Source organism: Silurus aristotelis (assembly GCF_946808225.1).
Source record: "Silurus aristotelis genome assembly, chromosome: 11".
Taxonomy (NCBI): Eukaryota; Metazoa; Chordata; class Actinopteri; order Siluriformes; family Siluridae; genus Silurus; species Silurus aristotelis.
In genome coordinates this window covers 24,987,811-25,005,651 of record NC_139584.1, presented here as the reverse complement: position 1 = coordinate 25,005,651, position 17,841 = coordinate 24,987,811, and the positions used below count along the sequence as shown (strand labels likewise).

At 37.2% G+C, this 17,841-nt stretch overlaps 1 protein-coding gene across 6 annotated transcripts in view; it reads right to left on the bottom strand.

Moving 5' to 3' along the window:
- Positions 1-17,841, bottom strand: part of slc12a5b (solute carrier family 12 member 5b) — a 63,950-nt gene that overhangs the window by 2,631 nt on the left and 43,478 nt on the right. For all 6 annotated transcript variants that reach the window (XR_014535753.1, XR_014535754.1, XR_014535755.1 and 3 more), the window contains exons 2-22: positions 16,846-16,949; positions 16,387-16,518; positions 15,521-15,667; positions 13,399-13,453; positions 13,007-13,137; positions 12,569-12,816; positions 12,109-12,320; positions 10,654-10,821; positions 9,570-9,668; positions 9,395-9,452; positions 9,058-9,232; positions 8,855-8,973; positions 6,246-6,344; positions 4,490-4,609; positions 4,039-4,143; positions 3,601-3,769; positions 3,272-3,467; positions 2,253-2,422; positions 1,307-1,438; positions 1,117-1,224; positions 346-471 (exon numbers count right to left, since the gene is read on the bottom strand). Coding sequence is in view for 2 of the 6 variants with exons in the window: in XM_083554744.1 (XP_083410870.1) it covers positions 346-471; positions 1,117-1,224; positions 1,307-1,438; positions 2,253-2,422; positions 3,272-3,467; positions 3,601-3,769; positions 4,039-4,143; positions 4,490-4,609; positions 6,246-6,344; positions 8,855-8,973; positions 9,058-9,232; positions 9,395-9,452; positions 9,570-9,668; positions 10,654-10,821; positions 12,109-12,320; positions 12,569-12,816; positions 13,007-13,137; positions 13,399-13,453; positions 15,521-15,667; positions 16,387-16,518; positions 16,846-16,949 (2,873 nt within the window). In the remaining 4 variants the exon portion in view is untranslated. The remainder of the gene's footprint in view (positions 1-345; positions 472-1,116; positions 1,225-1,306; positions 1,439-2,252; positions 2,423-3,271; positions 3,468-3,600; positions 3,770-4,038; positions 4,144-4,489; positions 4,610-6,245; positions 6,345-8,854; positions 8,974-9,057; positions 9,233-9,394; positions 9,453-9,569; positions 9,669-10,653; positions 10,822-12,108; positions 12,321-12,568; positions 12,817-13,006; positions 13,138-13,398; positions 13,454-15,520; positions 15,668-16,386; positions 16,519-16,845; positions 16,950-17,841) is intronic.

Sequence of the window (17,841 nt, the reverse complement as noted above, 5' to 3'; positions counted from 1 at the left end):
AAGGAGTGAGAAAGGGTTAAGAAAGGGTTTAGTAAAGAAAAAAATAAATCATTATAAAAATAAAGCATGGTCATAAATTTGTTTTGCACCGAAAACATACTTAGAAAGAATAGTTTGAGAAAATGTCATGTTCATTTTACCACATGTGCCTTCACAATCACTACATTTAGAGTCTATAGTATGGGCTAGAAAAAAATCAGCCACAGCTACTTGTTTAGGTCTTAATGTCGGTCCTGTGAGCTACAGTTGGTGTCAAGCAAGTCGCATCAACCAAAGTTTAGAGACTAGGCCCAGTTTCAGACCCAGTGTTCACCTCCTTGGTGGAAAATCATTTTAAACAGCTACCTCTTCCTCAGGTTTTGCCTCAGTACTGCCCTCTGCTGGCTCCTCGCTGATGTTCTTCGGTGGATGAGTGTTGGATGGGTTCTTCCGGCGAATGGAACCACGAGACACATCTGTGATGCTCTGAATCTGGAGAGGACACAAAATTTAATTCCCCCAAACTATCTAATTGGAAACATTTGCTTTCAGTTTGATAGCAGAAATTGTCTAATGTGCAACTTGCTTGCGTGTTCTAATACATACTTTAAGGAAACAATGTCTGTAAAGCTGCTTTTTTGGTAATAAAAGGACACAAAAATTTGGTTCTGTCCTGTTCTCTATTATTATTATTATTATTATTATTATTATTATTATTATTATTATTATTATTATTATTATTATTATTATATATTGGATTACATTATATTATATTACATACAATTTTATATATATATATATATATATATATATATATATATATATATATATATATATACATACTACTGTATACTACCCTATTATTTTAAACATATGTGATTCTAATATTTAAATAAAAATATTTAAATATTCCAATATTTAAATATTATATTTTATTTTCAATTCTATTTTATATTTGAATGTATCCTGTATTATACAATTGTTCTCTGTTTTGTTTTTTCATTTTCTTTCCTATTGTCCTGTTCGTATTCTTTCTCATCTTTTTTTTATATTTATTTCTCTTTCTTGTTCATATCAGTTGATGCTACAGATGCTACGATGTACTGTATAAAACTGCATTGGGGGGGGGGGGGGTACCTCTCTCTCCCACTCGTTCTTGGTGAGGTGCATCTCTTTAAGGATCTGTGACCTCTGTTCCATTACCAGAGTCTTCTCGTAGGTGTATGCTGAGATATCACTGTCATGCTTTGGGCACAGGGTGAGAAAGAGTCAGTATGTTTCTGTGCATGTGTGTAAATATATATATTTGTAAAGTTTTGCATCTCACCATCTCCACCACCTCCACCTCAGCATCGAGTCGCAGGTGGTAGAGGAAGGTCATCACGTCCTTCTTCATCTGAATGCTGTTGTCATCCATCTGAGCCACGGTAAAGATGCGCATTTTGCATTTCCTCCACACCTAAACAAACACAAACACACACACACACACACACACACACACACACACACACACACACACACACACACACACACACACACACACACACACACACACATACTCACACTGGCTTATTTGACAATATGAAAAACCCAACCTATTATTTATTGTATTAAGGATGTGATGATGCAATCAGTAAAACACAGCACTGTAGAACTCTCAATTCTGATTGGTCAGAAGGTGGGATTAATTGTCTAAAGCAGCAACTCGGACACTTGCCAGCTGTGAGGCAATTTTCCATTTTTTTTCCAACTTAAACTAAGCTACATTTTCTGTCATAATAGCTTAATGAGAGAGAGGAAAAACAGGACCACAATAAAAATGACATTTAATATTTAAAATATTTAAATATTTATAGCTATTATAATGCATTAGGCCACAAAAAAACATTTCCAATATCTGCACTTAAACCACACATATCCTCCATACTGCTGTAACAGCATGCCCACAAATATTTTACATAACAGATGCTATACAATATAATATTAACAATAACCTTTTTAGTCCCTGATTCCGGTTAAATGTATGCACTTTTGGGCCGAGAAAAAAACCTTAATACAATAATAATAATTTCATGTCATGGTTTAACTTCCTTTCTCTTTAACTCAGCTATTATCAAGAAATTAAAGATGAGAAATGCTTCTACAGAGCAAAATAAAAAATTTGAAAGTATCATAATAAAAAAAAAACAACAACAACAAAAAGCTTTTAGTTCATTTCTTAATATCTAGAGTGTAGACTGACCCTAAAACATGAGAGCAGGTTTCATGGGTACCTTGTGCTGGCGCAGCAAGAAAGGCAGGAGCATAAGCATTCCACCATCATGGACAACCCACCAGACGTCAATGTGGCCCTCAGAGAAGCGCTCGCCATTGGACGGATATGCAGCAATGTTTTTTGGTACCAGAAGAGCCAAGTGAGCCGCCGTGGTCTCCCTCACAACCTCTAAAAAGGAGAAACACCCAATACATTAATGCATTTTGGATTTGCCATTTAAAGAGTAAAAATGTTTTTATTATAAGTAATTGTTTTTTCTTAATAGAAATAGAAGTCTGACAGGAACAGTTTATCTATAAAAAAAATTGCAAAACTGCTGCAAAATCTCATCTTTATCTCAACTTTTAGCAACATTAATATTTATGGAACAGACTACAATTTCTTTCCTTTTTTAGAAGGAATTGGCAAAAACAATTAAATAGTTTTTACATGCAAAATTAGTGCCAGTACATTTTGAAAGGTAACTTTCTCCATTAGGATCATTTAAAAAAATCTTAAATTATAACAGAATTTCTACTATCACTTGTCGGGGAGGTGGTGGCTTAGTGTTAAAAGCATTAAGGGACTTTGGATCTGAAGATCGAGAGTTCAAATCGCAGCCACACTAAGTTGCCACTCCTGGGCCCCTGAGCAAGACCCTTAACTTCATAGCTGTATAAATGTAAATTACTCTGAAAAATTACTCTGATGTAGTCGAGGTGAGGGGGCCTGGGGTGCAGTCAGTGTTCCAAAAGTGTTGAGATCAGAACTCTATAGCAGGAGATCTTCTACTCCAACCCATGCAAACACATCTTCATGAAATTTGCTTGTGAAAGGACATTGCTGGAACAGTTTTGGGTCTCCAAGTTCAAGTGAATAGAAATTTTCAGGCTACCACATCCAAAGACATCCTAAACGAATGTATGCCTTCAACTTTGCAACTTTGTTTGGGAAAGAACCACATATGGGAAAGTCAGGTCTCCCAATACATTTGTCTGTATAGTGTAAAAAACTGTACATAGAAGCTCAGTGTCATACCAATGAAATTCCTTAGTTGCCGGTTGTCCTCGTGTTGCTTCCAGTTCTTCGGGAAGCCGATGACCACAGTGTTGTGGCGTAAACCGCCGAGTCCTCCGGCTTGGATCAGATGAGAGGTGGCATCACGTAGGTTGGAGGAGATCACCACTTGACTGAATCCCTTCACCCTCTCTGTCTCCATCAGCTTCCTCAGGGACTAAGAAGCCGAAGCAGAGGTTTGATGTACACTGATATTTTTGGGGATTTCATGCGTGAATTTGTGTGTGTGTGTGTGTGTGTGTGTGTGTGTGTGTGTGTGGGTGTTTGTGTGAGAACATATACATGCTGACCTGTTCTGCTTTCTGTGCTTCAGGGTGATTGTTAAGGTATGTTCCCTCAACACAAGCACCCACGATGGTCAAGCCTTTGCCTGCCTTAAGTTGATTGGTCAGTGAGAGGAGGCGTGGCTGCTCCACATTCTGCTCAGCATCCAACCCAACCAGTACCATGATCTGTGGTCTGAGGAAGACAGAACATTTGTCATTTGTCATTCCTGTAAATTACTTTAGATGATAATGTTACAATAATATCAATATATTTGCTTCCCCATTAGTCTTATTGGTCACGTTTTTTCTATAATTGCAGATGTTCTTGGTAGGTCCTGAGAACATTAAAAAATTATATCCCATGTATCATTATCAGATTTTTTTTTGGACTAGCTATATATCATTTAATTGGAAGGAACTGCTGATGATTGCATGTTGTTGGTGCATGGTGATGTTGCTCACCTCCAGTTTTTGGTATGTGGCGGTCCTTCCTCCAACCTCATCAGAGCATAACGGGCAGCGCTAAGAGAAATGCCGCGTATCCCATCACCCCACTCTTTCTCTGCACTGAAACAGAGAAAAAAAAATACCCCAGAGAGTCCACATGGCTTCATTAAAAGCACTTTCTTACTAATTAGAGCGCTCTTAATTCCTTTGTCCTCACCCGATATCTTAATACCGTACACACCGCAGTGGTTTTACACCACCATAAATTGCATTAAATACCAGAGTGCAGCATATTGATCCAGCGCCTCTTGAAACAAAGGCATGAGGCAAGGGGCAAAAACTGCCAACCTGGCCCAAATGAGTGGATAATAATAGCACTTTGCCAAGTAAGAGGCTCATCTAGTGTGTGGTGACACCTCCGGCTGCGTGTCTGTTTTTGCTCCCAGGGGCATTTATGGCCACTTACCCGCAGAACTCGATGTATTTGTAGATGCAGCTAGCAATGACCATTGCCACAATGGCATAATACCAAGAGCAGATGAACATCAGGGAGAGACACAAGCTCATACCCAGAAAGGACAGCGCCCTGGATGAAAAGGGAAATAAAGCAGGGTAAATGTGATTATTTATTGCTGGATAAGGAAATCACTAAAAACTACAGAGCTTTGGTTATACAAGTCTTTCGATTTAGAGCCTTTTGTTAAATTTTTTAATCAGAAAGTTCATATAGTGTTTATAAATTGTCTGTAGCAGCAGCTCTGACAGCAGTGGCAGCTGTAATTGAAATCATAGGTTTGTACTAATGTTAATTACTGTAATTAATAAATCTGTTTCTATAGTAACAACTTGTTCACAGGGAACGTTGAGATTATGGTGGACTTTCCGCACAATCCAAGCCTAATATTAAAAACAAATCTTATTTGTTGCATATTTAACCAAAATAGTTGTTCAATTGTTTTTTACAAAGAGATATTTATTTGACATATGAAATGAGTCTCCAGTCTTAGAAGCAGTTTCCAGAATTTCAGGACAACTTCTTGCAAAAGAAGTTTATCGCTGCAATTACATAAATGATGACAGGAACTAACTTGATTGTCAAGTCAAATCAAGTTTATTTCTATAGCGCTTTTCACAACAGACATTGTCTCAAAGCAGCTTTACAGAATTTACAGTTAAGGTGAACGATGTGTATTTATCCCTGATGAGCAGCCGTGGCGACTGTGGCAAGGAAAAACTCCCTTAGATGTTATGAGGAAGAAACCTTGAGAGGAACCAGACTCAAAAGGGGAACCCATCCTCATTTGGGTGACATCAAGAGTGTGATTATAAATCTTAAAACAATCCAGAACACTGGAGAGTGAGAACTAACATGAGCACCGGAGTGTGAGATTATGAGTAAAGTCCTTTCTACTCTTTTACAGTCATTTGAGGTCATAGATTGATGTACATTACACAACATTAAATGCAATTTTAAATGGTTAAAAATAGTGTATATTACTGCATAACAGTTGTCAATATTTAGGAACAAAACTATTCAGGATGGGTTTTTTTTTTACCACTTTCTAAATGGTAACAGTAACCAGTATCTCCATTTCATGTCTAGCCTGAGCACACTACCTTGTTTTAAACAAATTCCCTATAACAGCACACACATATAGTGCTTTTTCCTGACTTATTGGTTATTAAGTTTTGCTTATGGGCACAAATTTCTAAAAGCCAACTGACTGTAGCTTTAATTAAAAAAAAAGAAAATACTATATTCTATCAGTGAGTGTAAAATGCAATTTACTGCTTTATGGACACATTGCCATAGATCATTTAAACTGGCCTCATTCAATTAGAGATGTGTAATAATAGCACATTAGGGGTAAAACTTTGAAACCTCAGTAATGGTTTCCAGCTCACTCTTAAACAATTACTGCCATTCATTTTATTTATGTGGTTTTATTACTGACAAATTGTGTCAAAAGTTCATTCGTTTTATTCATTTACACATTCCCCTCAAATAGCCGCAACATCCTGAGCCGCGGTGAATACTGGCCTTGGTTAGGATCATAAACACACCCTACATTATGCTTTCTGAATCCTTTTTAAGAATTTGACAATGCTTTTGAAAAACCTACAAGAAGAATCGAATGTTATAATGTGTAGTCTGTTTGTTGGCACGTTCTGTGTAACTAATCTGTGTAACTAAACACGAGTGAGTTTAAGGTTGCACCAACCAGTGGTAGAATTTGAAGCGTGGCCTCCAGTTTGGTGTTCTGAGGAGCGTCTGCAGAGCACAAGCCAGGTTCACAAACATGTAGCACATCAAGAAAAACCTGTGTGAAAGGAACAACATGGCATTACAGTTATGTCGACAGTTATAATGAGCCTAATATACTGTGTGTGTATATATATATATATATATATATATATATATATATATATATATATATATATATATATATATATATATATATATATATATACAGTGAGGAAAATAAGTATTTGAACACCCTGCTATTTTGCAAGTTCTCCCACTCAGAAATCATGGAGGGGTCTGAAATTGTCATCGTAGGTGCATGTCCACTGTGAGAGACATAATCTAAAAAAAAAATCCAGAAATCACAATATATGATTTTTAAACTATTTATTTGTATGATACAGCTGCAAATAAGTATTTGAACACCTGAGAAAGTCAATGTTAATATTTGGTACAGGAGCCTTTGTTTGCAATTACAGAGGTCAAACGTTTCCTGTAGTTTTTCACCAGGTGTGCACACACTGCAGGAGGGATTTTGGCCCACTCCTCCACACAGATCTCTAGATCAGTCAGGTTTCTGGCATGTCGCTGAGAAACACGGAGTTTGAGCTCCCTCCAAAGATTCTCTATTGGGTTTAGGTCTGGAGACTGGCTAGGCCATGCCAGAACCTTGATATGCTTCTTACAGAGCCACTCCTTGGTTATCCTGGCTGTGTGCTTCGGGTCATTGTCATGTTGGAAGACCCAGCCTCGACCCATCTTTAATGCTCTAACTGAGGGAAGGAGGTTGTTCCCCAAAATCTCGCAATACATGGCCCCAGTCATCCTCTCCTTAATACAGTGCAGTCGCCCTGTCCCATGTGCAGAAAGACACCCCCAAAGCATGATGCTACCACCCCCATGCTTCACAGTAGGGATGGTGTTCTTGGGATGGTACTCATCATTCTTCTTCCTCCAAACACGTTTAGTGGGATTATGACCCAAAAGTTCTATTTTGGTCTCATCTGACCACATGACTTTCTCCCATGACTCCTCTGGATCATCCAAATGGTCATTGGCAAACTTAAGACGTGCCTGGACATGTGCTGGTTTAAGCAGGGGAACCTTCCGTGCCATGCATGATTTCAAACCATGACGTCTTAGTGTATTACCAACAGTAACCTTGGAAACGGTGGTCCCAGCTCTTTTCAGGTCATTGACCAGCTCCTCCCGTGTAGTTCTGGACTGATTTCTCACCTTCCTTAGGATCATTGAGACCCCACGAGGTGATATCTTGCATGGAGCCCCAGTCCGAGGGAGATTGACAGTCATGTTTAGCTTCTTCCATTTTCTAATGATTGCTCCAACATTGGACCTTTTTTAACCAAGCTGCTTGGCAATTTCCCCGTAGCCCTTTCCAGCCTTGTGGAGGTGTACAATTTTGTCTCTAGTGTCTTTGGACAGCTCTTTGGTCTTAGCCATGTTAGTAGTTGGATTCTTACTGATTGTATGGGGTGGACAGGTGTCTTTATGCAGCTAACGACCTCAAACAGGTGCATCTAATTTAGGATAATAAATGTAGTGGAGGTGGACATTTTAAAGGCAGACTAACAGGTCTTTGAGGGTCAGAATTCTAGCTGATAGACAGGTGTTCAAAACTTATTTGCAGCTGTATCATACAAATAAATAGTTTAAAAATCATATATTGTGAATCCTGGATTTTTTTCTTTTAGATTATGTCTCTCACAGTGGACATGCACCTACGATGATAATTTCAGACCCCTCCATGATTTCTAAGTGGGAGAACTTGCAAAATAGCAGGGTGTTCAAATACTTATTTTCCTCACTGTATATATATATATATATATATATATATATATATATATATATATATATATATATATATATATATATATATACATATACTGATAATTGGACAAAATAATAAATTAAACTGACACAGAACAAAAATAGAAATTAGGTGTCTCGTGTGTGTTAGTTAGTAATATATCAGGTGGAATTCAGTGAAATAAAATAAAATAATTGCTGCTTGTGAGACAATGCTTGAACGTCCAAACCTGAACTTCCATTAAATTGCACCAAATGCACACACTTCTGTATAAAAAAGTTTGCTTTTTTAATTGACCCATCAGATGAAGAACCTTTAAGGGCTCAGTTTTCAACTCCATGCAAACCTCAATGCCATTTTTTTACAACCACACTAACACTGATTAACCTCAAGAAGGTCTTTCAATAGATACCATCATGGTTTCTCCAAAGAGTTTATCTAAAGCTACATCTACTGTAAACCCAAGATCTTTGTCCTTGTAAAATCTCACAATATGTAGCTTTCATCAATTTAACTTGATGTAAACCTAGGAATGAGTCCAATTCTTCAATTTTCTTTCCACCATAATTTCACAATCATCATTCATTTCATTTATTTGGTCTGCATCACAAACTAAAGGTTAAAACCAATATTTCATGATGCACAATATTTTTGCATTCATTCTAATAAAAGAAAACTTGTATGACAGTTAAAGTACACAAGAGCCAGTCTTATCTCGATGAAGTGGTTATGTATATTGCATCAGAGGTATTACGTACATAGAGAGGATTGGTGCGACAGCATCAAGAGAGGCAATAAGGATACCAATCTCACATATGGTGGCTGTCAGAAGGAGTGCCCATGTGGGCTCACCGTTAGCTTTCCCGTGACCAAACACCTGCCAAACAGCATATATTAAGTGTGCAAGTATTATAATAGCATGTAAAGTCTAAAATGACATGTCCATATTTCTCACACTCACCCTAAGGAAGGGGATAATCCCATCTCGGGCAATGGCCTGTAATAGACGAGGCGCTCCTGTCAAACTCTGAAGCCCTGCCCCACAAGTGGAGAAGAATGAACCGAAGACAATCACCCAAGGTGATGGCCATGCCAGTGTACCAATGACCAGGTTCCCATTGACACCCTCACCAAACCTGTGCATAGCAAAATGACAAGATTGTTTTTGTACATAAAATAGAATAAAATTAGAATAAAAAAGGAGAACATTCTGAGTGGATACGTGCAGGAAATGGAGAGTAAAAGCATATATTTAATAGTTAGAATGCTAGAATTCAGTGTGTAAGCGAGTTCCTTACTTGTCTCTCAGCACTACTCCCTCAACACATGCTCCAAATAGAATCACACTGGACATGTCTGACAGAGACGGCGCTTAGGAGAACTAATCTGACATTATTATTACTATTAAACAGTATTAATCAGGTATTCCAAAACACACATTTTCTGCAAGAATTGTAGGTTGCTTAAGGATACATATAAAAGAGGTTGTGGAGATGGCCAGGATTGTGCCAATCGGGATGGACTTCTGAGCATCCTGCAGATCACCAGAGCGGTTGGAGCCAGCCATTATACCTATGATGTACACATTGCAAGAAATGATTTCAAATTCAAGCTTGTCATATTGCTGTGGAATCAGACAAAGCAAACTCCTTTATACTGGAAACATTTCTGTAGCCGAAAATTCACAGAGACCGCTGACTCCTTCCATTAATCCAAGGAAATGCCTACTTACAGAATACAGTATCGCTATATTAATAATTACATGTTTTCAAATTATATTTTGTAAAAAAAATCTAATAAAATGTGTTTATTATTAGGCTAAGGTTATATCAGTGTCACTGCGAAGGACTTATAGAAACGATAACATATCACAAACGAACACCACTGGAGAATTTCAGAAAATGTATAAGTGTATTATTGTGTATATTATGGTACACTGTTTAAGACATCTGATTTGATTGCAGGTTGTGCATGTGCACATGCTCAGTGTGTGCATGTGTGTATGTGTGTGTTTGACTGACAGAAGTCATGAAAACCACTGTAATCTTGTCAAATTGTGCTAATGCAGTGCTGCCAGGAGCACAGCAATTCACACGCACACACACACACACACACACACACACACACACACACACACACACACACACACACACACACACACACACACATTTACATAGTGGTGCCCTGACTAAGGCCGAAATAAAAGACGCTTTTGAATAAAACTGGCTGTCTGTAAAGCGAAAACACCCGAGTCGAATGATTTCAATTTACACCTCAATGACTTGAAAGATAAATCACTGAAAAATACAATAGATAAATAATGTCACTATGCATTATTCAGCATGATAAACCATTTAATCATTTTGTTAATGTAGACCATTGTATGCTAATGGAAGTGAGTCAGAACATCTAAAGTCATGACAAAGCTAAAGGTTGAAACACACCAAAAGTAATTATTCCAGTGTAAAAGAAGAGTCAAATATAAGGATCTTGCTTCATAAATCCTGCATTTCAATAAGAAAGAAGTGTCTCTAATCCCTAATGAACTTGTACTGACCTGTGACAGAGGGGAAGTAGATGCCCACCAGCAGGGTGAAGAAGCTGGTGATGTCTGCTAGCACATAACGGTTCGTGTTGGTTAATGGAGCGTCGGGTTCAGCCACGGAAGGAATACCTCGCTTCTCTAAGATGTCATTCTTCGACATGAAGATGCTAAAGAGATTCTCTATCAAAGAGAAGTAGTTCATTGTCAGCACGCTTTCTAAGCTACATATTCTTTTGTTCAAATGTTAAATCAACTAATATATTAAGACATTATGAAAATGTTATAAAAGTTCTAGAAGGGTTAAGCCACAATTCTTTCAAATATTAATAAAAAACATTGATATATAATCATCATCATCAAATTGCATGGTGTTAACATTATACAGGAAACCATCCAGGAGTCATGTCAGATAATAAATCTGACTGTAACGCACCTTCCTTGATTTTTTTCTACATTTAGAAGATATTTTCCTGATGATAGTTTAAATACTTTAACCACTGCACCAGTCTGAAGCCCCATACTGGTTTTTTTCATGCTTGAATTTAATTAACGATATATTACAATCAGTGCTATTGAACTGGTAATTGACTAAAGCACTGAAGAAGAAGTGTTCAAGGCTTCTTTAATGCTGTGTCATGACCAATAGTGTCTGAGCCAAAACATAGTTTGACAGTTGGGTGAAGACCAATAACACACATGACTGAGTCCAAGTAAGACCAGATGCTTAGATGTGTTAATTTGTTGGTCATAGTATTGTCCTCACATGACATGGGATTTCAATCAAATTAGCAAAATAACCCCATATTGGTACTTTAATTTTGTGCAAATAACTACACAAAATATAGTCTTTGGACATGTTGAGGACATGTTGAGCATGATCAAATGAGACGACATAAGACCAAATTCAGCTTTGCTACATAAGTTTGAACATCACAGGATGAAGTATTTTGAAACATAATCACTGGAAATGTAAATGGTCTAGACTCAGCCCTGGCCTACTAATGACTAAGCATTTTTTGAGATTAGAACATTTTCATGAACAAGTTTTATGTAATGATTTTGCTATAGTAAAAGTTTATATGCAAACCACTAATTTATACATACCTATGCAATTCCAGTAATTCAGTAAAAAAAAATGTCAATCTGTATTCAAAATTATATATTGTTACATAATAATAATAATAATAATAATAATAATAATAATAATAATAATAATGATGATAATTAATATATAGCACAGCTGTATTGGATTTTAAGTTTTTCATGTACAAAAACATTTTGTGCAGAGACTTGTTCATGAAAATAAGGTTCTGGTCTTAGTGTAAAAAAAATAGTTTTTGTAGGCCAGATTGTAGGTTTATGACATACATTAACTGAGACTAAATAATCTGTGGTTTCAAAAGCGATCTCGAGTTGAACAACACTACCTTCCACTATTTTAGCAGCAGCTTCACAGTTCTTTCTCACCTGCCAGGATGCCACTGGTGATGCCGGGAATGCCCTGCACTTGAGAAACGTTGTTGTTGGTGAAATATTCATCACAGGTAGCGTTAAGGAACTCCGAATCACAGAACATTCTCCAGAGTTTGGTGGTAATTGTACCATTGCCTGACTCGATGGTTTTTGCGCAGATATCAAAGCCCTTAGACATTAGAGTTCGATTGCCAAGCACGCATATCCTACACAGAGCAAGGAGCTAAGTTAGTGGCAGTGCAACATCTATCTAAGTGTAAAATGTCCAAAAGTTCATAAACAATGTTATTTATGTTAATAATATTCTTACATAAGAAACCTAACACATGCATTCATTTATTATTCCTGAAACTACAGCCAAATTTTATTTAATTGCTCAAGAAAATACAGTTTTATTATTTTAAATAGTGTGTGGTAACATGAGTCTGACATGAAGTACAGCAAACAAGCATACGGGAAGTCTGGTGGTTCGATGGCGCTTTTTATCACTCCGGCATAAACAGCCAAGATGGAAAGGATGACGCAGGCGAGGAAAACCAGCGCGAGTTTGTTGACATACTTCACACCAACAAACACCACCAAGGACATGAAGGAGAGAACGATGCTGCCATACACACGCATGTTATTAAGCATCGCTGCTTCGGCATCAGGTCCATCCAGACCTTCCATCTTAAATATAGCCGCATGTGGAGCTATATAGATCTGCAACAAAGAAAACGAAGTTCAGATCTTGTACAGCTTCTGCGATTGGTAATATATGCATCTTTGCATTAAATATACAGTACACATGACTAGTTTCTAAACAATTGTTGTGTTTATTGTGTTAATCAGTATTGGATAAAAAAAAAAAAACAGTCTTCTAAGCTATGCAGAGCACAGTGTTTGTTTGTACCAGGAGAATCTCAATGCAGCCGAGTATATACATGGCTCCAGCAAAAGTAGTTCCTAGGTAGAAACAGATGCCCACTGCTCCTCCAAACTCCGGCCCCAGCGAGCGGGAGATCATATAGTACGACCCACCAGCTGAAACAGAGGCACAATATTTACTTTTAGCAGGACTTATACTTTATATGTGACCTTTTACGACTTTATGTTTATCTCAGTGTTCCAACCCTTCATTGTAGCTCAAACATAATGTATGCATCGCTAAGGGACAGGAGCTGAACTCAGCTCACTGGGGAACTGTACTGTGTCTGTGACTAACTGCCCATAAAGAACAAGAGGACAGCTATCGTCTGGGTGTACATATACACACACAGTCAGGGGCCATTGCATTTTGCTTACCTGGCACTACTCCGTTTGTTGCAATTGCACTCATTGAAATGGCAGTCAGCATAGTCTGCAAACAGACATAAACACAGACTTAAATAAACTCAGTTTCGGAATTAGTGGTAGCTCGAAATAAAAAGACGAGAGTTTTCTTTCAAATTCACTGACACTGTTAAAAAATATTTTAAATGATCGCTGAAGTGGTGACTTAAGTCAGGAATTTTTATTACGGAAGGTTATGGTAAAGTATTACGTAACAATAGTCAGTATACAGTATGTCTGTTGACCTGTAAGTCTATTCTGTGGGCTCAGCACTCAAGTTATTAAAAATAACCTGCATGCAGACCTTTCTACACTAGAGATATCTAAAAGTGTTTTTTTTCCCCACATATATACCACCACTTTGAAACACTTGCCAGTAAGCATGAAAATGATTCGGATAAAAAATGTGGACTGAAAACAAGAAAGATTTCTTCGACAATACAATCAATGTATTAACTAACAGTGGAACATCTGTGTATAAAATATTGTGCTTGAATGGTACTTCATACCATTTCCTACCATTTCTCCAAACAAATCATTCTTTTGATTATTTTCCTTGGATATAAATATTAGATTGCACACATGTACAATCCCTTACTCATTCCTCACCACAACGAAAATCAAATATTGCTCAATACAATATATGTAAATCCAGGTGATTCTCAGGTTTGATTGTCACATGCAGTATAGTGTATAAGTGCAAAAGACAATCATGTGCCTAAAACATGTATTGCAGATACATGAAAAAAAATGTGTGTGTGCATCTGTTAGTCTCTTCATGGTGATAATATTCTGTTCATGCAGTGCTTTATGCAGCGAAAGACATCATGTGGATAAAATAAAAATGTATAGCCTCGATAAAGGAAATGCAGCAAAACATATAGAGCAGGAGAATTCGGCGGCTCATGATCATAGTGGATTTCAGTAAAGGAATGATGCGGTTGTATGAGGGTATTTTATTACCCACGTTTATTCACTTCTCATATGTAATATAATCACATGAAATGTTTTCGAATTCCAATTAGACTTTGTCAAGTGATAGGATACTGTAAAACTGCTACGTAAATGACACTATTAATTAACTAATAACTATAAAATATCTGTAAATATATTACATTTGGCTTTGCCGGCTTTTGACTATGAAACAAACACAGTATTTGCTTGTAGTCGTGTGGTGTTGGGGAAGCAGAAGCAGAAAATTGCCAGAGTTGCCTGAGATTAGACACACAACCCTGATTTACTGTGCTACAATCAATAAAAGCAATGTCTCACTTTACTTCATTACATACCATTACCCCATTAACTAACCTCATCCAAGCTAGCCCATAGATCAGTTTACTGAAGAATTACTCAATTACTGAGGTATTTGTGGTCATGATTAAAATATATATCATTATACAGCTGTAATTCAGATACAACAATACAGTACAGAGCCCAGAGCCAAAGCTGAGCTCTGGGAACATGGCCCTGAGTAACTCAGATATAGAGATATTGGATTGGGGGTGTGGAAGCCTTTATTATATCTACATTTTAAAAAAGTGGTTTTTTTTTCACCTTTCACTAAGAAAGATGAAGGCCCAGGCTCAATAAAACTGCACAGTTGAAAATTGGAAAAACATTACTATACTATACTAAAGAAAATTGTATTTATGACACTAATACTAATAGAATATGTATTATTATTACCCCAGCAAGAACAGAGCAACTCTGTCCCCTTAGTTTTGAAACAAGCATATTTAGTTTTTCATATTAAAAGGACTATAAAAGTTAAAAAGAAAGAAAGGGAAGACTTTTTAACATTTTAACTACAATTGCAATTTCCCCCTTTTAGGTAGCAGGTATGTAGAAATTACAAGCTGCAGCTTTAACCCTTTTATCATATCTTCCTGTGGTGCTTCATTAAATTACATATTTTGTCGAGCACAAGTCAGATGTTTCTAATATAAATATTGTTCTTTTTAAAAAGTTCATCATGAAAAGTACAGAAAAAAGTATTGTTTTTACTCAATCCAAATGGGACATTGTGACCTGACCAATAGAGACGTGTTGTAAATGCGTGTTTATCAGGAAATAAGTAAAAGAGTAAGAGACACACCGTTGAGCAGCACATAAAAACGATGAAAAAGGTGCCCAGGACTCCTCCGGCACCCACCAGCCACGTCATCCTGAGAAAGAGGATCACCCCCAAGATGTTCTGCATGCACGGCAGATAGACCCCCATCACCGTGCCCATACGAGGAGCCTGACACAAACCCAATCAATAAGCAATAATCAGTAACCTCACAGCAGCATCACGGGTGATGGCAAATCAATGAAATGATTAGCAGATTGATTAGCTGTACACACCAGTGCGTGCATGGGTTAATAATGAATGCAACTAGTAATTAAAAAATAAAAGATCATTATAAATACTAAATCATTTTGCAGGTGAAAAAATGATCCATGTCAAAAGTCTGTTTCAAAGATAAAAAGAAAAGATGCACAGAATACAGATACTGTAAGATATTGCAGTTATTTGTGGTAAATGCCCAACTATGTAACATTCCTGTTTAAGCAAAATTACTGAATTGCAACAATGCACACCCGATGCTGCTTATTAATGGCTATAAATTGCATATAGTATAGAACAAATATAGCACAATATAAATGGTATAAATATTTGAATTCTACTACATAGTGGTGCTCACATGCAAAGGAACCCGTAGTGACTACTATAAATAATTGTGTTGATTTAGAACCTGTCCCGAGACCGCTACTGTAACCCCACAGGTTCTCAAGAGAGTAACTGGAATGCTTCCTGTGTGTCTGTAATATTATTCAACTTAAAAAGCTAGACGAGTGGAACATAAAACTGCACAAATGATACCAATACTTGCTTTCATATGCCCATTCTTGTACTTTTGATATTTAAAGATTTTCAAAAGCAAGTACTTCATAGGGTGTCATGGGGTCTGCATTTACCTGCACGGTTTTCTTGCGGGCCTCTTCATTGTTCTCAGCCTCCTCATGCTCCTTGCTTCCCTGTGTCAAGTTGGAGTAGTTGGCAAGGCTGCTGAGCAAAGAGGACACCATGGGACTTGTGTCCATCTCCTCCTACACACAGACACACACACAGACACACACACACACACACACACACACACACACACACACACACACACACACACACACACACACACAGATGTCCCTCATCAACAAATTGTCGAGAACCTCAGATCAGTTTGATATTGATATAGTTTTTATTAAATGCTAAATTTCTTCACCATTGTGTTTGGAGACCATTTAAATCTTATTAAAAGCTAAACTGAGAGTATCAAATTTCAATGTGAACAATATTAATACATAATAATAAATAATAGATTAAGTTTAATAGATTAAGTGATTTTTCTAATACTATATCTGAAAAAAAGGAAACTGTACCTCAAACAGGGCCATGTGCTTGCCATCATACTGCTGGCTCTTCTCAATGTCAATGCTGCTACTGCTGTTAATAAAAGGACTGCTCTCTTTGGGGTTTCCATCTCCTGTGTACACACATAAAGACTCACTTAAAAGGTGGCAGCATCATCAGGATTTTTTAGTACTCACCCCCTTAATCAGAAAAAATACCACATCTGAGACGGTTTTTTTTCCAATCCGTTCGCTATTTCAGACATACGGGTGGTACCACTAAGTCTAAGCAGTGCAGATAAAAAAAAGCTGCACTGCTGTAGAACACTATCAGTCTCTAATGACGCACTTGCAAAAGCTACAGCAAACATTATTGCCCCAGTTTATTTACATAAGCGGTGATGTGCTGCATATAAAACACGCAGTTGTTTAATTAATCTGGGATGAAGTGGGATGAACAGTGGGATGAACTCCAACATCATCATCTCTGACTGACAATAAAAACAATAGGAAAATTTCTGATAGCATATGATCAGCATTTTGTTAATAAAAAGCTCATTTAAACCAAAAGGTATTTGTAGATTAATTCAAATCAACAATTCAGTTTGTTGTTTTACCACATGATATTAAACAAGAAGTTTCTCTTGAGCATGTGCTCTAGTCATTTTATCATGGAGAAAGGTGTTCACAGGCATGACACAAAGCAAGAGTGTCTAAAACCACCTTGCTCATGTTACAAATTCTGTATTGTACATGCTCGAGTGGCCTATTGCTGTTATAAAATGGTGACCAAAAAACAATGTAATAAATTCCAATGTTCAATGAATGGTTAAGTCATTATTGTCAGAAAATGGGCTTTATAATTGTCACATGTGTATTACTGTACGGTGAAATTCTTTCTTTGCATAAAGGGGTTAGAGCGCAGGGTCAGCCATAATACAGCACTAAAGGTTAAGGGTCTTGCTCAAGGATGGTATCTTGGTAATACCAAGGCTTGAACCATCAACCGTCTGACAAGTAATCCAA